Source organism: Podarcis raffonei, chromosome Z (genome assembly GCF_027172205.1).
Source record: "Podarcis raffonei isolate rPodRaf1 chromosome Z, rPodRaf1.pri, whole genome shotgun sequence".
Lineage (NCBI taxonomy): Eukaryota > Metazoa > Chordata > Lepidosauria > Squamata > Lacertidae > Podarcis > Podarcis raffonei.
In genome coordinates this window covers 42,571,237-42,594,686 of record NC_070621.1, presented here as the reverse complement: position 1 = coordinate 42,594,686, position 23,450 = coordinate 42,571,237, and the positions used below count along the sequence as shown (strand labels likewise).

Below are 23,450 nucleotides of genomic sequence, written 5' to 3'. Positions count from 1 at the left end.
AATTGTTTTAATGTGACAGTGGTTTGTAAGTTAACTACTGTTTGTGTTGTTACATCTCTGGAGCTTTTTCGATAACCACTAGTGGTGGGGGGGGATGAGTGTTCAAACCCCTGTGAACTCACTTGTGGGGTACCTCAGGCTTCTGTCCTCTCCCCCATGCTTTTTAACATCTACATGCAGCCTCTGGGAGAGATCATCAGGGAGTTTGGGCTGGGTGCCCATCAATACGTGGATAATACCCAGCTCTACCTCTTTTAAATTGGAACCAGTGAAGGCAGTGAAGGTCCTGTGTGAGTGCCTGGATGTGGTTGGAGGATGGATGGCGGCTAATGGATTGAGGTTGAATCCTGACAAAATAGAAGTACTGTTCTTGGGGGACAGGGAGTGGGTGGGTGTGGAGGACTCTCTAGTCCTGAATGGGGTAACTGTGCCCCTGAAGGACCAGGTGCGCAGCCTAGGAGTCATTTTGGACTTACAGCTGTCTATGGAGGTGCAGTTCAATTCAGTATCCAGGGCAGTCTACCAGCTCCTTCTGGTATGCAGGCTGAGACCCTACCTGCCCGTGGACTGTCTTGCCAGAGTGGTGCATGCTCTAGTTATCTCCCGCTTGGAATACTGTAACGTGCTCTATGTGGAGCTACCTTTGAAGGTGACCCGGAAACTACAAATAATCCAGAATGCGGCAGCTAGACTGGTGATTGGGAGCGGCAGCTGAGACCATGTAACACCGGTCCTGAAAGACCTACATTGGCTCCCAGTACATTTCTGAGCACAATTCAAAGTGTTGGTGCTGACCTTTAAAGCCCTAAACGGCCTCAGCCCAGTATACCTGAAGGAGCGTCTCCACCCCCATCGTTCAGCCTGGACACTGATGTCCAGCGCTGAGGGCCTTCTGGCGGTTCCCTTGCTGTGAGAAGTGTGGTTACAGGGAACCAGGCAGAGGGCCTTCTCAGTAGTGGCGCCTGCCCTGTGGAACGCCCTCCCATCACATGTCAAAGAGGTAAACAACTACCTGACATTTAGAAGACATCTGAAGGCAGCCCGGTTTAGGGAAGATTTTAATATTTGACATTTTAATGTATTTTTAATCTTTGTTGGAAGCCGCCCAGAGTGGCTGGGGAAACCCATCCAGACGTTGTTGTTGTTTAGTCGTGTCCGACTCTTTGTGACCCCATGGACCAGAGCACGCCAGGCACTCCTGTCTTCCACTGCCTCCCGCAGTTTGTTCAAACTCATGCTGGTAGCTTCGAGAACACTATCCAACCATCTCGTCCTCTGTCGTCCCCTTCTCCTTGTGCCCTCCATCTTTCCCAACATCAGGGTCTTTTCCAGGGAGTCTTCTCTTCTCATGAGGTGGCCAAAGTATTGGAGTCTCTGCTTCAGGATATGTCCTTCCAGTGAGCACTCAGGGTTGATTTCCTTAAGAATGGATACGTTTGATCTTCTTGCAGTCCATGGGACTCTCAAGAGTCTCCTCAAGCACCATAATTCAAAAGCACCAATTCTTCGGGGATCAGCCTTCTTTATGGTCCAGCTCTCACTCTACTGGGAAAACCATAGCTTTAAGTATACGGACCTTTGTTGGCAAGGTTATGTCTCTGCTTTTAAAGATGCTGTCTAGGTTTGTCATTGCTTTTCTCCCAAGAAGCAGGCGTCTTTTAATTTCGTGACTGCTGTCACCATCTGCAGTGATCATGGAGCCCAAGAAAGTAAAATCTCTCACTGCCTCCGTTTCTTCCCCTTCTATTTGCCAGGAGGTAATGGGACCAGTGGCCATGATCTTTGTTTTTTTGATGTTAAGCTTCAAACCATATTTTGCACTCTCCTCTTTCACCCTCATTAAAAGGTTCTTTAATTCCTCCTCACTTTCTGCCATCACTGTTCTGCCATCAACCAGATGAGCGGGGCTACAAATAATAAATTATTATTATTATTATTAACCAGATCAGGTTGCTTCTTGAGGAATCGGAGAGTTCCTGGCTGGTTTGAGTCCCTGATTCTGGTGCAGGTCAAATAAATACACTCCCACCTCCCTTGTTCTCTTAGATTCAGGTGGATGGTGAGGGCAGCTCAGAAGAGGCCTTGTGTAAATGTGCGGTCATGCAATGGTAAGCACCTGGCTGGAAAGCTTAAAGCCCGCTGCTGCTACACAGGAATTGGATTGAAGGAAATAAGAATTGGCCCTGCCCTGTAGCTTGACCAATTGTGGCTAGGAGCTAGGTGGAGTCAGATCTAAAAAAAGTGTAGACTCGCACATGCTGGCCAGCTTCTGTTTTGACTTGAAATGTTCATTTTGGGCTTCTCAGGTGTACATAAAGGCGAGAAGTGGGCAGGGGGAGTGCTGGCCTGCAATGGTATCTACCTGAGAGGTGCCGGAACCGCGCCCCGGCTGTAAAAAACACCAACACTTCATCAGATCACTGGCAGATAGGTACATTATGATCCTGGAAAAGCGAAAAAAGCGCACTGCCAGTAGTGGAGGCTGTTGCATCAGGAGGAGGAGAACTTCAGCCTCTCCCACCTCAATCCAAAATCCACCAATGCACTTGCTATTAATCAAAACTAGCACAGCAATTTAAAGGAGTCCCATCAAGGAGGTGGAAGCACCCATCTTGTAAGTGCTTCACTTCAGGAATCAAAACTGGAAATTTACTGCTGTTTTCATTGTCTTCTGTGGATGTGTTCAATCTTGCTAAAATGGATTGGTGAAAGCGGCTAACTCTTTTTTTTAAAAAAAACTGATTTCCACCAACACTCAACCCCAAATGGAAACTTCTGCTATTTAAGTATTCTGTTGGCTTGGCTGGCTACCATTGTTGGAACCACTTTTAATGTTTTAATTCACTTTCCAAAAAACTTTGAGTGTACGAGCATGTGAGATCTTTGGAAGCCATCCAGTATTGTGATTATAATGAGTAAAAGTGGAGGCATTTATTGAAATGATCTTTCCCCCCCACCCTTGAAAGTGTTGCATTGGAATATAATAATGTATGCAATCCAGGTAAATTTTACATAGTGTATGCTTGCTTTCTTAACAGATCCCCTCCCCCCCCAGCATGGCGTCCTCATCAACCCCTAGATGTAACTCAAATTCCTTCGAGGGCTCCTCGGTTAAAAAGGCAAGTGTATTTTCTGGTTTAAATTGTCTTTTTTTGTTTTTTTGTTTTTTATATATACCAATAATATTTCTGGACATCTATCTCTGAAGCCCTTAGCTGTCATTAGTTTTGTGCTTGAGGATCTGGATTGTTCCTAACATCTATAGGTTTGTAACGTCTGTTTCGCTTAAAACTTAAAACCTGAAAGGAAAGATAGGGAACACCAAGCGTGTACTAGAGCTCTGTAATTTCTCAGCTTCCTCTTCTGATATGAAGTTTGCAGGTGCAGGGCCATGGCAAAACTGCATGATCTAACCGGTTCTTCTTTTGATATTATTTTCCCCTTAGCCTATGAAAGATGGAACTAACTGGGAACGCAATGAAGAAATACCTCGTCTACCAGGGGAAACCAGAGGGACAGGTAAAAACACAGACCAACCATTGTGCATAATCAATTTCCCAAGAGCCAGTTCAAATGTGCAAGAAGATCCATGAACAGGGCAAGTGGAGGATAATATATTTTAGTGTCCCCCACTAAAATAAACTCCACTGTGTCAAGAGCTAGCACTTTCGGAAGAATCTAGGCTGTCCTTTATTGTATTATCTGAGTATTACTTTTTTTTTTATAAAAGAGCATCTAGCTTGTAGGGTGGAAATGTGAGTGCAAGTGAGGTATTTTCAGCTGAAAAACAAAAATGAGCATGATGCTGTGATTAGACTGCTACTAGGGACAGACTGTCTCCAGCACATAACTCCAGTGCTTAAGAGCTTGTACTGCCTGCCCCTGCACTACTGGACCAGGTTAAAGGTTCTTGTATTAATTTGCAAAGCCCTTAACAACTTGGGTCCACAATACCTGATCCCTTATATCCCTGCTTGATCCCTGATGCCTTTGAGGGACCATTTAGCTCATTGTTGCCTGCGCTAACTGGCAGTAGCTCTCTAGGGTTTCAGATGGGATCTCACTCAGCCCTACATAGAGATGCCTGGAGGAATTGAACTGGGGACCTTTTTCATGCAAAGCAGATGCTCTGCCTCTGAGCTAAGAACCATTCCCCTGTGTCCGTTGCTATTCTCCCTACACCCCCAAATCTTCTGGTCCTTCTTGCTCTCTCAAGTTGTCAACAGTGGCTCCTGGTTCTGTATAATGCAAAATAATAATAAACATAAATCTGTATTGAGTTCAAGTCACTAACTGTAACTTGACCAGTTGGACATGTGCTGGTAGCTGTCTATTCAACCACAGCCAGGCATTAAAAAGACCTAGCAGAAGCCAATATTCAACTCCGGCGTCGTAAAGCAATGCCCATCTATGCCTGATAGACAATACTTTCAGAAATAATCCTATCATAATTGGACTGTGGTGGCTGTTTTCTCTTGTGCAAGTTATCACTTGGTGCAGCTGCTAATGTCCATTTAACATAGTCAGGATGGGTTCCAAGTTACACTAGGGGCACTTTCAGCCATTTGGATTGTCCTGTGGACAGTGTTAGAAACAGATATGAAAGCTAGGAACTAAATGGCACCTTAAACCTAGGTAATGGGCGCAACAATGGAATGTCTAGGCGCACTTTTTTAGAACAAGAATACAAAGCTGAAAATGAATGAACTGCAGCTGAAATATTATGTTCATTTTTCACATGGTCTACTCCTTCCCCTGCCCACCTCTGTAATATTCTTAAGAGGCTCTCTTCTCCAGTCTTCAGAGAGTAGCTGAAAGTGGGGAGGCAAAAAAAGGTCCTTTCAGCAGTGGCAGTTTTAATCTGAAATCTTAGGCGCAGTATTGCGCCGAGAGCTCAGAAACTGCTTGCGCTAATGAAATTCCCTTTTGCAAAATGCGCCTAGAACAGGGAGTTTTGAACACTGCCTGTGGAACTTCACAGATCCTGCTTTTGAAAATCCTGTGAGCTTCAAAACTCATGTATTACAGTATTTAGGGTAGAGGAAGGCTGCTCATGTGCCAAAAGCTGCTCAAGAGTACTATGGAGATATGGATTGCTTGTGGGAAGGGTATGGAGAGATTTTTAAAAATTCTTCAGCAGTATGAAAGCGCTTACTTACCTGTTCCTTTTTTGTATTACCTCTTTTTTGAAAATAATATAGATAGGAATATTATAGCAAGGGGCATAACAAGGCAGTAGAGCATTTATTATTTGTTAAATTTATTTTCATCTGTAGATCTTATGGTGGTTCACAGCATAAAAATACAAGATCAAAACATGAAATACATAATAGAAAGAGGAACAGAACAAAAGACTGACACCTCCTCCCCCAGCAGACAAACACATTTTAAAGTATGCAGGATGTTAGTCAGCCGAAAGCCTGGTTGAAAAGGAACATTTTTGTTTGGCACCTAAAGGTGTATAATGAAGGCACCAGGTGAGCCTCTCCAGGGAGGGCATTCCTCAAACAAGGAGCCACTGCAGAAAAGGCCTATTCTCTTGTTGCCACCACTGGACCTCCCGTGAAGGAGGCACAGGAAGAAAGGCGTCAGATTATGATCACAGGATCTGGGTAGGTTCATAGGAAGAGAGGGTTTGCACATGCTTTGTATGCAGAAGGTCCCAGGTTCAGCGCTAGCAAAAGTCTCTGTCTGGAACCCTGGAGAGTGGACCAATAAGTGGACATGGCAACTTTCTGCATTCCCAAACACAAAGCCTTATTGGGCACCTGGAGCTATTTAGGTGGTTATTTCCTTCTTGTCTGGTGTTTTGGAAAGTGTCAAAGCTCAGTGGCTTCTGCTTTGAATGCAGAAGGTCTTGGGTTCAATCTTTGGTATCTCTAGGCAGGGCTGACAGAGACTCCAGCCTGTAGTTGATACTAAGCTGGTCTGATTAAGTTCAAGGCAGTTTCCTGTGTTCCTATTTTCAATTTCCTGCTTTAAAGAGGTATGGCATATTGGTATAAGCAAGCTCTGCCACTTATCTGAATTGAAAGCAAATCCTTGCTGTTTCGTCCCAAAGAAATAAATATGATTTTTGACTGTGTTGCAATATTTTAAATGTATAACTACTGTTGCTTCCACAGACAAGGAAGTCATTTACATGTGCCCATTTAATGGACCTGTTAAAGGAAGACTATACATAACAAACTACAGGCTGTACTTGAGAAGTGTGGAATCGGTAAATACTCTATAGCAGCATATTGTGGGATGGAAGGGATTGGTTAAAGTGGCTTATCTGCTGGTTTAAATTTGATTATAGTTGCAGTTTGCCATGTTGAATTTGCCTGATTTACAATTATGAATTTGCCCAGCTTGTATTGCTCAGATGCAATGTGAAGCAAACACCACTTTCCCCTCACGTTCTACAGCTCAGAAAGCAAAAGGGGATTCTGCAGAGGGTGCTTTTTGACTTAAACCTATTTTTAGTCCATGCCTTAGACACTAGCTAGTAAGGTAAAGGATCCTTAGACAGTTAAGTCCAGTCAAAAGTGACTATGGGGTGCGGGACTCATCTCACTTTCAGGGCGAGGGAGCCAGCGTTTGTCCACAGACAGCTTTCTGGGTCATGTGGCCTGCATGACTAAACAACTTCTGGCGCAACGGAACACCGTGACGGAAACCAGAGCTCACATTTACCTTACCACCGGTACCTATTTATCTACTTGCACTGGTGTGCTTTCGAACTGCTAGGTTGGCAGATGGGACAGAGCAATGGGAGCTCACCCCGTCATGCGGTCTCAAACTGCCAACCTTCTGATCTGCAAGCCCAAGAGGCTCAGTTGTTTAGACCACAGTGCCACCCGCTAGAACTTACATAGAGCTAAGCAGCTGACTCTGAAAAACATTTTAAATCTCCAAGATGGATGTACCAACCTGGTGATGCTCCAGAGTCTTCGGGTAGAGGAGCTGTGTGGCTTGAGCCTCCCTGACCCAAGCAGGCTCTTTTATCTGTTGCCTCTGTTTTTATGACCTCTTCAGCTGACAGTGAGACAAAAAGACTTGCTCCAAGATCTTGGGTGTTCAATGCAAAATAACCTTTCGCAGGTATTTGCCAAAAACTTCCAAGCTCTCTGAGATCAGTGGCTGGGACTTAGAACAAATAAAATGGAAATAGACAGATTTATCAGGTGCAGCTGATAATTGTAGTTAATTTAGAATTGTGTGTGTGTGTGTGAGAGAGAGAGAGGGAGAGGGAGAGGGAGTGAGGGAGAGAATTTGCCTCACTTCACAGTTCTGTCAAAACACCTGCAATTGAAACTAGGTCGCCAAACTCAATTGAGATGAGATTAACAATAGATGCTTGCAGTAGTTTGTTCAGTTATCTTTGAGATACACTTTTGTATTTCATTCACCCAGGAGTATTTTTTTTCATTGTATTGTAACTGAAGAGTGTGACAGAGAGAGGATGTGGTGGTGGCAGCGACGGCTTGGAGGTGACTTCCTGGCAGCATTTGCTGAGTTGGTTATTTAGGAAAAACTTAAATCTGCCCCCCTCCTGCCTCTCATACATACTACATTTGCATTGAGTGGTGGCATCATGGTCTAACCACTGAGTCTCTTGGGCTTGCCTATCAGAAGGTTGCTGATTTGAGTCCAAGCGACGAGGTGAGATCCTGTTGCTCTGTCCCAGCTCCTGCCAACCTAGCAGTTCAAAAGCACGTCAGTGCGAGTATATAAATAGGTACTGCTGCGGCAGGAAGGTAAATGGCATTTCCGTGCACTATGGCACTCATCGCGGTGTCCTGTTGTGCCAGAAGCAGTTTAGTCATGCTGGCCACATGACCCGCAAAGTTGTCTGCAGACAAACACCGGCTTCCTTAGCCTGAAGTGAGGGAGTTTGACTGGACTTATCCATAGTCAAGTTTGACTGGATTTAACCATCCAGGGGTCCTTTACCTTTTACAAGCGCTACTAGTCGGACTGGCAAATTACCGTATTTTTCTGTGTATAACACGACCCCATGTATAAGACAACCCATATTTTTGGGAGCCCTCAACAGTTGTGCTTCTTTTGTAAGTTCGCTGAGCTATTGAGCAGCTTTTTGACGATCCCCTGCTCTGGCTGACGGAACTGGTGCCGTAATACCCTGCATACTGGCACTTCCTAAGCTGGGAAGAGCGAGTAAGCAGCCTCCTCTCTGACATTTCCCTGCTGCTGCTGCCGCTGCAGCACCAGCCCTTGTTTACTTGGCATATGTATAAGACGTCCCTCAATTTATCACAAAATTTATTTATTACAATTTATCACAATGTATAAGATGGTCCTCAATTTATCACCAAAAAAAATCATTAAAAGGTCGTCTTATACATGGAAAAATACAGTTAGCCCGCTGTTCATCATGTGAATGCAGTTGCCATCAAATCAATGTCACACAATTTCATCTGTGTGACAGTGAAATATTTGAATGATAGACATATGTTTTGCTTAAAAAATTAATGTAGCATGTTAAAAATAATCTGCTTTATCATTTATCTAACTAGGATCCAGTGGTAATAGTGGATGTCCCTTTGGGTGTCATTTCAAGGATTGAGAAAATGGGAGGCGCTTCCAGCAGAGGAGAGAATTCCTATGGGCTAGATATTACTTGCAAGGTAAGATTCAGAACAATCCTTTGCCATTTGAAATGGTAGTCATTTTTGTTCTTTTAGGCAATAGCACATCTTATTTTGTTGATTCCTAAATTTTGAATACAATAATATGTTCTTGCAGTAGTTTTGATTTAAAATGTGGGACCTGCCAGGGCTCTGAAGGCAGGTTTCAAGGCTTCTGTAATAAAAGCATTACTCTCCTGCTCTCCAGCTAACTAGGCTCTCATAGTGGCTTACAGAAGATCAGTAAAAGCGGGACAGTCCCTGCTGTCATAAGCCTGTAGTCTATAAGGAAAAAGCAATGTGAAAGGAAGGTGAAGGCAAGCAAACTCAAGCCTGATTCCTTCTTGCATCATAGTTTCTATAATGATCCATTAGAATGTAAGTAGTTTGGGAAGGAGAGGGGCCAAACAGAGCTGGCCTCCCAGCAGTAAATGGTGGAGTGGGGCCTGTTATCCCATCTCTCCTTGTATTGTATGTTAAAGTGGAGTGTTGAATACAATGTGCAACGTATATTTGTATATTACATATGCTAAGTATTATACAGCAGTATAAGAAAAACACAAGTGCATGTAAAAGCAACTTCTTCTTAATGCATTCTTTCCTTATTTAATTTTGATGAGTCTTTTAGATTGTCCTTTGTAAACCGCTTAGGTCTTCTGCTCAAATAAGTGGTGCATAACTTTGGTTAAATAAGATAAATAAAGCATCCAAGATAAACGCAAGATAGGAGTGAAATCAATCCAAGGCCAGTCAAAAACTGAAGTGAGTGAGTCTGATCGAACTTCCTTAGGCAAGGATTTCTGCAAGGAAGGTGCCTCTGCAGAAAAGTCCTTGTTTCTTCCTGCCTTCACCAAAAAGAGCCTATCCCTAGGATCTTGGGAACATAAGGGAGAAGGTATTCCTACTGCACATGCTCTGTTGCCCAAAGCTGTGCTGAAACACTCAGTTGAGTCTTCCTCACTCATAGCAAGGAGCTGCCTAAGGAAGGCTGATGCCTGGGACTTGGAGTGTAGTAATTTGTTGAAACTGGCTTGTCTCCTCCTGCAGCTTTGCAGATGGAGCTGGCAATTTGTGGATGGGAGACATGTTGGCAAGACTGAGATGAAGCAGGAAATCCTGGCTGAATGGGCGTAATAAAATTGCATCACTGTTTCACTATGGGTATTCAGGCTGACAGGATCGTTGAGACGGGACTGCAGTACTGCTCTGTTCATCTAGTTATCAACCATCTATTTTTTAATTATAATTTTAAAAAGATACCTGGGGCATAGGAAGCTACCCTCTACTGAGTGAGACCATAGGTCCATCAATATTGCCTACTGTATGTTGTCTTTCCTCAGGATTGAACTTGGGACCTATTCCATACAAAGCAAGTGCTGAACCACTGAACTATGTTCCCTTGCTCTAGGAAAGGGATCGAAGTACTTTATTTATATCACCGGTGTCAGTTGATTTCAGAAACTTAAAGCATAGTGAATTCTGTTAGCCTGCTACTATAAAAGACCAGTCCTTGAAATTTGATAAATGTCTTATGATTTGCCACACACACACACATATCCACAAGATGCCTCATCCACAAACTAGTTAAACCACAATATTTGACTTTGAGACTGTTCAGAAGGACTAAACCAAATGAACAAATAGAGAAGAGGCACTTAGAATGCATAGATTTGTCTGGAATGCGTGGACTTGTCTGCTCATCTCTTTGTGTTCACCTTATGTTTTTAAATTTTAAATTTTCTGATTTAAATTTTAGGATATGAGAAATTTACGCTTTGCATTGAAACAAGAAGGTCACAGCAGAAGAGATATATTTGAGGTCCTGACCAAATGTGCTTTTCCACAGTCATATAACTCGGTAAGTTGTTCCTACACTACATTTTTAATTTTTTTAAATGAAAGTATTTTAAAAATAATAGTCTGAGTCTTGCTAGCTGTTCCTAACTACATGTACTCAGAAGAAAATCCCACTGAGTTAAATAGGATTTATTTCCAAGTAAGTTTGTCTTAGAATGCAGTCATAATGTTCCATAATCTAATGCAGGGGAATGTATTATTTTAGACACATATATATATGTGAACTTTGGTAAACTCCTGTGCCATCTTAAAGGCTGCTGGCCTATTTGGTGGAGTAGGAAAAGGACCTTGAGAGACCGGAGTTCAAATCCCAATTTGGCCATGAAGCTTGCCAAGTGGCTATGAGCCAGTCACTCTGCATCAGCCTAATCTACCTCAGAGTTTTTGGGAGGTTGAAATGATCAGGAGGAGTACAATTTACCTTGAGCTCCTTGGTGGAAAGGAAGGATGCAAATAAAATTCTTGAGACTTTCATTTTCATGGACCCTCTTCATCAGAAGCATGGAATATTATCCCAAGTTGAGTGATACATATACATGAATAAAATGGGGAAAGCTGGTGAACAGGGACTAAAAGACCCTGAGTTTTGGAAGATGTTATCTTGTGAAATGTACACAAAATAACCACACAGAGGGCCATTTTTTTTTAGCCTGGTTCACACATCACACTGAACCCCTAGGTGAAATGAGCAATGGTTTAAAGTTGAACATAGTGTCCTATGGCACGCTGCTGAAGTTCTTTGCTCTCCATTCTTGCTGCTGCCATGCTGCTGGGAAATGAGGCATGGCCTGGTGCCCTGTGCGCTCCAGACCCTGGTCTGTGGTTCATTTCCACATTGCTGCATCTTGTTTCAAGGCCCTACTTATATGATCAGTAGTTTCATTCTTAAGATCTTGATCAAACATTGCCAACATGTGGCACTTTTAAAATGGAAGGGTGTTGGAAATTGTACTGTACAGCATGATTGCACCTTGGGCACAATTAACCTGCATGATTTCAACCTTGGGCGTGGTTAACCTCCACTATTTCAACCTTGTGCAGTGGAAAGCCAGCTCATTGGAATCCCACAAATTAATTGCACACTAGACTTAAAAGCTTAAAAGCTCCTTTTGTGCCAGGCTTGCTTACTGGGATCTGGGAGCCTTTTGCGGGAACTTGGATGGCCCTGCGAGATCTCACGAGAACCTACCAGAGCCCTTGAAAGAGCATCCCAGAGCCCAGTAAGCAAGGCTTAAGAGATCTTAAGAGGTATATGTGTTTATGCATATATGTTCCATCTTCAGAATGTAACCCTTGTGCACCCTCACAGAGATTGCGTACAACTTACAAATACATAAGAGAAAAAATCCCAAACTGATTTCTCATTTTCCTTTATAGTGTATAAATGCTTCATGTATTAACACTATCAGCATGACAGGTGATAGCTGAAAAACATGATAAGTTGATTATCATCTGATCACTCCTTAGTTTCTTGGATGTTGGTGCTTTGCTTTGGGTAATCAGGATACCTCTTCAGGTGTTAATGAGCAGTCCTATGTGTTGAGCAGCATATTCAGGCTTCTTCAGAGACACAAAGCTCAATATTCAGCTGTGGATTGGGCATTTTGTTATTACTGTTGCATATTGAATAAATTTGTTCCCAAAGCATTTCCTCCTATTTTGTATTCTGAAAAACACTTGAGAGCAGCTAATGAGAAATAAATCAACATCGCAATATAATTCCAGAAGCTAAAAAAATGCAAGTAGCCCAACAATGAAAAATTGGACTGCACTGTTAATGCAGCATCTTCGAAAGCCCTCTTAAAACAATGCATTCAGGCTGCCGGCTAGGAGGCAAGTGCAGATGGGCCTAGCAAGGGTGTTGCATAGTGTTTGGGCAGAAATGGCCAAGGGATGCATCTCAATCTTTAGCCAAGGGGAGGCAGTTCTTGATGCCGCTTTTTACATTTACTCTTCAAATACACTGAGTTGGTTGTTTTCCAGACAGTGTGGCACTGTGCAGCTTTTGCAGAGCACAATATGCTGAAGCAAATGTTCCAAAGATTAGAATGGATGTAGTCCCCTCACTTTAATTTTATTCAAAAGTTGAATATACAGTTGTATTAAGAATGCACCAGCCATTCAAAATGTGCTATATAATTCTAATCAGAATAATAAATAAAATCGCAAGCATCTCTAAATTACGACACCAGAGCAAAATACTCAGTACTTTTTCTTTATAGTCAGGACTGTTTGTATTTTCTTTCTACCACCTCCACTCTAGTGGTTTTAAGAGATTCTGGGTGTTTTAAATACCCCTGTGTGGATAGTATTGTTTCGAGGGCAAAAATCCCGGCACCCAGCACACTAGCTTTCCCATCCATTTGACAGATAGAGACTGGATAATTTCCCTAGATAACAGGAGGCTTTCTTCAGGGACATATGCAAAGGATATTGCTACTGATTTGCTGTTCTTGCTTGTAAGCATTTAATACAATTCTAAATCATTTTTATGGAGAGCCTTTTGCTTTCCATCCCACATGTTCAGATAGACTAGAATTTGAGCGAGAATGTTGCTCAATGTTTTCTTGTAAGTCCTGTGGTACTGGAACTAGTCTGTTTCAAAAATGCTTTTGTGATTATCGTCTCCCCCCCACCCTTCCCTGGAATTAATTTTCTTGCCTTTGTAAAAACAAGAATAGAGAAGCAGCTTGTGGATTTTAATGATGCCCCGTTTCTTCAGTTCACCTTATTCTGTCATATTTTAGCAGCTCACTTTTCACTAGCTGCATGAGATCTTTCTAGTAACATCTGCCAAGGTTTCCTGTACCTCGTGGGATGCTCTTCATATTCAGTTCACCTCACTTTCACCCTTCCTTGCCAATTCTTATACAAACCAGAGACCATTTAAAAGTTGGCCATATGGGTGGAGAGGGCTCTTACATCTGTGACGAGGATTTAAGACTGAAGTGTATTCTTGCTCTCCCTTTTCCTTCAGGCACAAAATCACCGGTATATTCGCAGACATTAGTCCACCTTTGGAGGTGTTTCTAAATAAAAGATGCATACCTAAAATATTTGAATTCCCAGAGTAGGTGTAATTCAGATTACTAATATTGGCAAGAGCCTAAATAAACTGAAACTTGAGATGAAGTGTTTAGAATTGGCCCCAACATACTGTATACCCGCTCCCGCACGCTTAATGTTATGTCTGCACTGTTATTCCTAACCCATAATTTATAACCAGTTTGAAGTTGAATAATATGGATACAGAAACAACTAAATGTGGTCATAGATGCAGTTTGCATTCCCACATTCCTTTCCTGAACCCATAAGGCTTAGACGGGGTAAATCTGCACCTGAATGTTTGGGTGGAATTGCTTCAGGAGTCATTCTGCAAATGAGCAATAAGCACCTTTTTTCTCTCATTGATGGCAACTAATCTGTCTTACACAACAATGAGTGTTATTGGATAGTCTTCAGCTTGAAAAGACATCTCTCTGTGTTTGATGGAACAGGGAACTGCATATAACTAGGTTTTAAAGATAAATCCTCTTCTGCATTTACATTTCAAAATGAAAATGAAAGCATGTTTTTAACAGGAGGGAAGCTGCTTGAATCTCAAGAGTGACTCTGATAGGAACATGTGCAAAGTAGTCACTGACTATTTTAGGGTCGTAATTGAATACAGCCTTGTCCCCTTGAAGATACTTTTGTCTGTTTCAATTGCGAGGACTAATATTTCTTTTCATTCCTAGCCTTTTTTTGCATTTGCAAATGAAGAAAAGTTTTCTGAAAATGGCTGGCTAGTCTACAATCCCATGGTTGAATACAGGAGACAGGTAAGTCTTTTCTTTTCTTTACCACAGCATCCGCAGAGCTGTTTTTCTGTGTGACATTTTGTTTATACTGTGGGGTTGAATCAGGTTAAATGAACAGAAAAATAGGATACAGAGAAACTCTTTTAAAGTTACAAAACATTCGAAGCTGACTCATGAAATAGTTTCCGACAGGTGTGATGTTGAACCATCTCTGGGGTGTTATGGGAAGGGTTGTACTGGTGGGGGACATGTCATCCTCCTTCTGGGGGTAGTTTGTCCATCTTTGGTCCCCACTCTGCATTCAGCTCTCACCTGTGGCTACTGGAAGCTGCCAGTATGTGACCACACCCTGGGAAATGTTGCTAACTGGCTGGCTAAACCAGGTGAGAGTAGCTGATGGGTCTCAAACCCTCAGTGACTTAGGGACTTCCCCTGTACGTGAAGACAGGCTCCTGCAGATTGAGTGGACGAGACCGATAGTGGGTCCAATGGTCAAGAACGCAGTTAGTGCACGTGATGTAGAGGGAAGTGAGGGGCAGGTGGGGCTCATCAACCTGGGAAGGTAGCCCATTTATGGGAAGGAAGACTTTGATCCTAAACATCTGCTGCCTTGAGGCTATACTCCTTTGTGAGAAAGGCTTTGGGAGTAAACCCAAAGGAAAAGTCCTTACCCACTGCCTTTTCTTCAGGAGAAGAAAAGACTAAGGAACAAACCCTACACAAATTCAAAGTGGAGTCTCGATAACACAGTTGGATGGCATCTTGTATGCCTCCTTCCAGCAATTCCTGCAGCCAAACTGGTGCCACATGTATTGCTCAGCAAGGCCAAGAGGGAGGCCTTATCATCTGGCAGCCCAGGACCTCCATACAATCTGCCACAGAGAAGTCAGTTTGGTGCTACAAATGCAGCAGAAACAATGTAGGAGGCAGCAGTTAAGGAGTTACTCTTCGGCCACAGCAGGTGCTGTGATTTTCCACCCGTTTGACTTGACCCCCAGAGGTGCACTCCATTGTCTCTTGAGACGACAACAACAACTGGCATCCTATATTGAATCCAGAAGAAAAATATTTGTTAGTAAAGCATTTTAGTTCTTAATGGAATTCACTGTATAGGTGTGTAGGTGTTTTTTTCCTAGCCTTGGGATTTTTAAAAAACCTTTAGTTAGACGTTTCTGACATTACTGATCTTTACAGATCATGCACCCAGCTTTTTTGCTGCTTTTATTCCACATAATTCAAAACGATTTGTGCAGTTAGGGCAGAATTTAAGTGGCCTCTTCTGTGCACATCATTTCAAAATACCACACTTCAGTTTAAAAAGAGAAAATGACAAGATGAAAAATAGGTTCAAGTAAGATGCATCCAATTTAACCTCAGAACAATCCCAAAGCCTCATTTCATACTGCATTGTGAGAATTAAAACATAGATTTAAAAAAGTTGAATGCATGTTAATATAAATCAAAACTCTCATGGATTTTTTCCCCTCTTGTAATTTTTCTGATGGAATGAATATGGAGTATTCAGATTCAAGAATGCATCTGTATGGTCCAAGGTTAGAGATCCAGATCTTAAGAAAAGGTGAAAAAATATTCAAAAGCCCACATAAATCCCAGTTTGCATGCAAGTGCAGATGGGGATCTAGTCATCCTTTCTCAATAATATCGTGGGCTTTGGGGGTCGTCCTCCAACATCCTGTTAGGTCAGCAGACTCCTTGCAGAAATTAATTGTATAATTTGAACACAGAAGCTGCCTTCAACTTCATTGACCCTTAAACACAAGTAATGGATTTTTGGGAGTTATAATGGTGAAAAGAGGTTGTAGAAGGAAGCTTCCTTTCAGCTGCTTTCCATTGCCATTTTTGGTACCGTTTTTGGTTTACATTTTAATTACTGATTTTTCTGTAGGACAACAAATACCTTCTGACAGAGCAAATTCCAAGTACTTCTGTTTTTTTGTCACATTTCAGAGAAGAAAAAGGTTCTAAAGTTCCTCACTGTTTTTATAATTTTTAAGATATAGAGAACACCCTATCAGCGGCATCTGCTCACATGTGAGCCTTTATCTTCTTCACATCTCCTGTTCTGATGTTTAGAGCTATCCATGGTAAATTGGTAGGTGGTTGCCACCCTGTGGCCATAATAGCACACCAGTTATGTTCCTTGACGCATGCTTTTAAGCAGATACAAGAAGGTGACACATAAATATTATCTCTTTTCTCTTTAAGCGTCTGCCCAATGAACAGTGGAGGATAACGTTTCTCAATGAGCATTATGCACTTTGTGACACTTACCCATCCCTCTTGGTAGTGCCATATAATGCCACAGATGAGGATCTCAAGAAGGTTTCTGCTTTCAGGTCCCGAGGTAGAATTCCTGTAAGTGATTTCATCTATCAATTGTTTTTTGAAGTTGAGAACTGCTGAGCAAATGAGCATTTGAAAACAGAAACCTGTTTGTGTATTTCAAGGCAGGAAGAGAGCTATTATAAAATGCCTCGTAAGTTGCTAACTATTCTTGTCCGCTTGTGATCTTACATTTAAATAACCTCAGCATTTTCTAAAGCGAGAGTGTTGTATAATTGACTAAATAACGTAATTGTAAAGGTGAATGATACCTTAAAAGTTGTTATCTAGTCTTGAGCAAAATTAAAGGCCTCAGTTTGAAAAAGAAAAAAAAGGTAAATTAATTAATTCTCTTGTGAACTTCAGTCGAGCTCTTGTCAATATTTGGAACACTCCTGTTATCTTCCTTGTATGAGTGAAGGCTTCTAGCTTTGAACTGGTTGTTGGTGAATGCGTTTTCAGAACTATTAACTTCCCATCCTCTACTGCGGTGCCCTTTCAAAAGTTACCTTATCATCTTAGCATGCACTTCCCTTCTTCAGGAAGGACTTCCATGATTGGCTTCACCCATATACCTGCAGGCCTTTAAATGTCACATGAGTGCCATGAGATTAATCCACAGAAATATGCTTTCTGTGGTGCTCATGTAATATTGAAAAGGGTGTCTAACATTAATTCCAGACTTGCTTCGAGAATTGAACTTCAGCAGATGCAAAGTACATTTTCTTCCGATTTTTCTGCAATTGGGCTCCAACTGTATTTCTGTGCCACAGGTGTTGTCATGGATCCATCCCGAGAACCAAGCCGTTATCACACGCTCTAGCCAGCCACTTGTTGGTATGAGTGGCAAAAGAAACAAAGATGATGAAAGGTATCTGGAGCTCATCAGGGAAACAAATGGCCAGCTCTCCAAACTGACTATTTATGATGCAAGACCCAGTGTTAATGCTGTAGCCAATAAGGTAAGTGAATGTCTTCGTAGCACCACTATAACAGTAGCTAAAGAGCTTTTTATTTGCAATGTATTTTGTAGATATTAGAAATAGCTGCTACTACAGAATGCTCTCTGGATTTGTCATTTGTAAATGGCATCATATTCTGCACAGTCAGCTTTGGTGGTTGACCGGAATGTTATCATTTTGTGTCAGCCGCAGAATCTGCTTCAAGTAAGCCTTTTTGTGGTAGGAGTTCAAGTTCCTCCTAACAAGATTTAAACTTGGCAAGCGGGGGATGGGCATGGCATCTCCAGATCTGGTTTATTTTAAACCATTCTGCCCTGCTTCTGTTAACTGTAAACCCTGTGCAACTTAAAAATAACTGAAAAATATATGGGCAATGAAATGCAACCAGCAGGAATGCTAAAATTCCAATAAACCCAGCAGGAAACCACAAATAAAAAAATAGCTAGTTTAATCCACTTTGCCCAAATGCTTTGATTGAAAAGGGAGTACCAAAGGTGAGCAGGTTAGGACTCCCTAATGGGTAAGAATTGGAGTAGTGCCTTGCCAGCAGATCTGAATGGATGGGTAGGTTCATAGAGGAAATGATAAGCATACAAATGCATTCTCTTGGTTTTGTGTGTCTGCTTTCTTCATGTGCAACTTCTATGATATCCAGGACTGCGTCTGGCAGCTCTTTCCTTAGTCTAAGAAGAACAGTGTTTCTGACCTTTTAAACTTTGGAAACAGTGGGGGAATTGTCATTGCTTTAAATGGAGAAAAATGCAAAATTTGGAAATTGTTTATGATAAGTCTAGTGGTTGCATTCCTTCCCTCCTGCACTCTGGCTATTCTCTTTGCTTTGTTATTTCTTGACCCACATCCCAGGATTACTCAGCCCCTCCCACAGCTAAATTTAACTGTCTCCTTTTGCTCCAGACAGACAGGGCCTAGATAGGCTTCTGCAGCCTAACATACTACATAGCGTTGATTAAAAAAAGAAGCACTTGCTTTTCCTTAGTTAAAAGAACTTGGCTAAACTTTGCTCTGCTTTGGGAAATGTGATGACAGCAAATGCCTTGGAAAGTCTGTTCAGAGTTTCCATAACTCCTCAGGGGTGTGTACTTTTCGTCTCTTTACTAGCCCTTGCCATGGAGCAGATTTAGCAACTAAATTACGAAGACTGTTTTCTTTGTAGTGCCATTTGCTTATTTTTAAGTTGTGCTTGGCCAAAAAAAAAATTTATTAGGATGCCAAACCTTGAACTGGAAAGATTTTATTAGAAGAAAGGAGGCTTTAAAATGGAATTAGAAGGCCCTGGGGCTGTGATTAAAGCAATACTGATTGGTCAAATGCTTATGGTGCTGGAAACTAGCAAATTTGGACTGTGTTACATAATACCCACTTAGATGTTTGATGTTAAACATACTATTCTTGTGATAGAAAGAAATGCCTTTTGAACCATGTCCACTTACATAAACCCTTAGTAGTTCCTTCTTGCTCTGTGTACTGATACTCATTGATCCTATCTATTTGGTAAATAGATACTGCTGCTTAGTGGAAAGCTTTGAAATATATTATAAACTGTCTAAACTCACATTTACTTTCTTTTTGGTGAGAATATGGTATGATGTAACCACTCTTTATTTTTTAAGTTGCCAATTGTGTTTTCCTTGGGGGGGAAATATTGTAGTAATTGTGCAATGGAGGCTAAACACACACACTTCCTTTTTTTGACTCTCAGGCAACTGGAGGAGGTTATGAAAGTGATGATGCATATGCCAATGCTGAGCTGGTTTTCCTAGATATTCATAATATTCATGTCATGCGGGAATCCTTGAAAAAGCTTAAGGACATTGTTTACCCTCATGTAGAGGAATCTCACTGGCTATCTAGCCTGGAGTCCACCCACTGGCTTGAACATATCAAGGTATGGATAAAAAAGAGAACTTGGCTCATTGTCATGGACTGGCTAGATGCAGAGAAGTGGTGGGGGGCACCAGCTGGGGAACTCCCAAGGGAATGGCGGTGGGATGACAATGTGTGGTAAGAGGGAGCAGACTGGGAGGAGGAAGTTACGGAAGCTGAAGAGGCAACAGGGCTTGGTGAGCAGGAAGAGGCTGGGGAAGAGAGTGGTTCAGACTCAGAGGCAGGAGAGGAGGGGGGCCAGGTGGCAGAGTGGAAGCAGGCAGCTGAAGAAGCCAAGGAGCCTCCCCCTCCTGCTGTGACCAGCTTCTCTCCCCCCTGGACTCCCAGAACACAGAGAGAAATGAAGAAGGTGGTGCAATGAGAGACCAGGTAAAGGAGCCTTAGGCTGCTGGGGAAAGAGGAAGCTTAGAGAGCAGTCGGAAGGCAGGGACCTTCAGTCCTTGCAAGTGCCTCATTGGGGCAAGACCTACTGGGAAATGTTGCTGTGATCACTAGCCCTGCACTGTTTTGGTTACTTTGAATAATGGATTAGCTTCACTGACACTGGGTGCTTTTTTATTTTTATCGCTGACCTATGCCTGACACTTGTGCACTTATGCAGCACAGGATTGTGGTCTCAGTTTTTTAATTAGAACTTTAGTGTTACCTCAACTGTATTTTTGTTCCTTTCGCCAGCTTGTTTTAACAGGTGCTATTCAAGTAGCAGACAGAGTCTCCTCTGGAAAGAGTTCGGTTTTGGTACACTGCAGTGATGGTTGGGACCGTACAGCACAACTCACCTCTCTAGCTATGTTGATGTTGGACAGCTACTACCGGACGATTGTGGGCTTTCAAGTTTTGGTGCAGAAAGAATGGATAAGCTTTGGACACAAGTTTGCTTCGGTGAGAACAAATAAGAACCAAGCTGAAGGGTCAATGTGATAAGCCACTATCTGTCAGTCACAAGTTTCCCTGTCTGTAATATGTGGGTGGCTAGTCAAACAGGATTATTGTATGGGTTTTTGAGAGAGTGCATTTGAAGCACTTTGAACATTAAAAAATGCTAAGCATTGTTGAGTTTGGTGCTCACACAGAACACCAAGCCAAAACATGAGTTTGGTGTGAAACACTGTCAATCTCAGGAGGTGGCAGGGAGAACAGAAATAATCTGTGGGATTTCAGGTTTCATGCATGTATGCCGCAATCATATGAGCCCCCATATGAGCACATGTGGGTTGTAAGTGCAACCACACATTTCTCTTGGACAAGTGGACCTTCAAATTTTGTCCAAGCTGTGGTGTAACATTTGTCTTAGAGACTGAAATAATGAACTAGGAAATTTCCAGTTCAAATATCTCCTCTGCCATGAGCTCTGTGTGTGTCCTTAGGGAAGTGCCACTTCCCCCCCCCCTCAATCTATAAAAGTCTCTCAGAGACTGTCTTAGAGGTATTCAGACAGTCTTAAGCACCCCCACTGACCATCTGTAATATGTGGGTAATACCAATCTACCTCATGGGGTGCATTTAAGCTTTGTTGAGATATATGTAATGTGAGTGTTTATTTTTCTGATGCACAGTAAGGCAATTTGGGTGCCAGTTTTGGTGTGTAATTTTAAGGCATTATGCTTTATGCTCTTTTGCTTTTGCTATGGCTCTTTAATCATGAGTACTGTTCAGCAGCCTATACTTAAATGTGTTTTGCTGACTGCCTGACACTTGATTGGATATACTAAACTTGCTTTGACACTTGGAAGAATCAGTTCAGTTGCAGTCAGCCTATATCCTATGTGTCTTCCTCCAGGAACATTTTGATAGTGACATTTTTATACATGTGTTTGAAGTAGTGCTTCTCTATGTGCAATATTGCCCAGAAAGACATTAGTTCATCACCTCTTCTTAAATTTTAAGACTCTTGCGTGAAGCTTTAAAGTACAAAAACAATAAAATCCATTATAAATTAGTAATGAGATTAAAACCATATCTGCAAGAGTAAAACAGTTTCACTAGCATTGCTGGTTTAACACTGATCTAAAGAATAGTGTTTTGTGTCAAGCAGTCATGTGCACAAACTTAATTTACCTGTGTTCATTTACCATTAGGCCTTTACAGCAAACTTGGGCTGTCATACCTGTGTATGTGAGCAGATTTTCCCAGACCAAAGAGACATGGCTTCTAAATCTTTGCCCTAAGCAAAACCACATTGTTGTATAGGAGCATAACTGAAAATTTGGCAGCTAACTGCTGCTTCAACAATAAATTAATGTGTCCTTTGAAAACGTCTCCAAGTCCATTTTAAAAGCCTTTGTTTGTGCCATCTAGTTTCAAGTTTTTTGGCAAATGGGGCCACCTTTGAATAAATGAGCTGTCACTTTAGCAGTGTGTGTTGTTCAACATTTGGAAAGTGAAAAATGATTGGGGGGTTGTAACATGGGGGTGGTCCTGCAAGAATTGTAGATGATAGACTTATTGTGGTTCATATTAATGCTCCCCTTATTATTCATAATGTGGAAATGGGTAATGCTTGTGAAATGCATATTCTTAAACAGAATAGGTTCACAGTTTTCTGTATAAAAATACTTGGGGTGCTAAACTGAGAGAAAAAGCTCCAAATTGGGGACATAATCCAGCTAAGCTTGAGCTTGTGCTTTAACTCCCTCTTGAAATCACTATAACTTAAAAGCCCATTGGTCTTTTAACTGTGGTAATTCAAGGACACAAGCCAGCCAAAGTGCTCTGAGCCACAGGACCAAAGGAGGGCTCGTGGGGGTGGTTGGATGCAGGGGTGCCAAAGAAAGGGTGCCACCTTTGGCTCAACACACAAAGCAGTGCAACCATAAAATCTCATTGAGGTTTTATAAAGAGTGAACTTCATCCTGGACCATTAATTCTCATTTAAATTCACTGAAGAATAGTCAACATTGAGTCAATCCTACATTTGCCACCTGCCATCTTTCTGTCTCTCTGGAAAGAACCCAACCCTATTAATGGAGATTCCCAAGACAGAGTGAACTGACTCAAGTGAGGTTTGTGTGATTCTCATTTCAGAGAATTGGTCATGGAGACAAAAATCATGCTGATGCTGATAGGTCACCTATTTTCCTCCAGTTCATTGACTGTGTGTGGCAGATCTGTAAACAAGTAAGTTGTGTTGCCTAAGGCTAATGTAACGAATGCAATCCTGTCTGGTTATACCTAGTAAATTGACTGGAAGTTGTTCTCTAAGATCACCTGTGTGAGGTCATCCAGAGACTTTGTCTGTGGCATCACCAGTATGACAATGAACCCAGCTCTCTCTTGTTTCCTCTGACTAATTTTGGAGATGCAATGGAAGTTCTGACTCATTTGGGGGGGCATGTGGGATCTATGAAGGTGAACAAACTGAAATTGTGGAAGGTAAAATTTCATTGATTAGGGATTTTGATGACTTTGAAGTAGCTGTTCAGCATGTTTTGCAACGGGATGCTCTTGAATCCATCTCTGCTTATGCATGTTCAGATGTAGGAATGGCTAAGGGTATATTTTATCAGCCGCATCTGGTTTTCCAACTATCTGCTTTCTTGGGGAGTGTCAAACCTGGCAATAGTCTTTCATACTCCATTCAGCCCTTTTGTAGTGCACTTTATGTGGGGCTTCCTTTGAAGACCACCCAGAAACTTCAGTTTGTCAAGATGCAGCAATCATAGTTTGTTCCAGAGTTAGCAGGATGGAACATATTCTGCCAATGTTGTACCACTTTCACTGGCCAACAATTTGCTTTCAGGGAGCTGGTTTTGGCTTTTACATCCCTGGTCTTAGGTTGCCTGGAGTCTCGTGTTTTGTGCTTCTCTTTAAAACAGCATTTTTGTAGGGAGGAATTCATTGACACACTAAGGCGGTTGTTCTCTCAGGGCAAGCATTTTTTGGCTTGCCAGATGAACAACCCCACCCCCTGCCACTCCTTGCTCTGTGTGCTTCTCTGGGGGTTCCCCATA

At 42.0% G+C, this 23,450-nt stretch overlaps 1 protein-coding gene across 4 annotated transcripts in view; it reads left to right on the top strand.

Annotated features, from left to right (window-relative positions):
• Positions 1-3,041: 3,041 nt before the first annotated feature.
• The window catches only part of MTM1 (myotubularin 1), a 28,713-nt gene continuing 8,304 nt past the window's right edge, over positions 3,042-23,450 (top strand). For 2 of the 4 annotated variants that reach the window (XM_053373585.1, XM_053373584.1), the window contains exons 1-10: positions 3,426-3,519; positions 6,126-6,220; positions 8,523-8,633; positions 10,390-10,491; positions 14,228-14,311; positions 16,517-16,666; positions 17,407-17,595; positions 19,316-19,501; positions 20,176-20,382; positions 22,525-22,617. In XM_053373585.1, coding sequence (XP_053229560.1) covers positions 3,450-3,519; positions 6,126-6,220; positions 8,523-8,633; positions 10,390-10,491; positions 14,228-14,311; positions 16,517-16,666; positions 17,407-17,595; positions 19,316-19,501; positions 20,176-20,382; positions 22,525-22,617 — 1,287 coding nt within the window. In that variant the 5' untranslated portion in view covers positions 3,426-3,449. Of the gene's footprint in view, positions 3,126-3,425; positions 3,520-6,125; positions 6,221-8,522; positions 8,634-10,389; positions 10,492-14,227; positions 14,312-16,516; positions 16,667-17,406; positions 17,596-19,315; positions 19,502-20,175; positions 20,383-22,524; positions 22,618-23,450 lie in introns of those variants that run through there. The other 2 variants (XM_053373587.1, XM_053373586.1) reach the window with 2 other exon arrangements.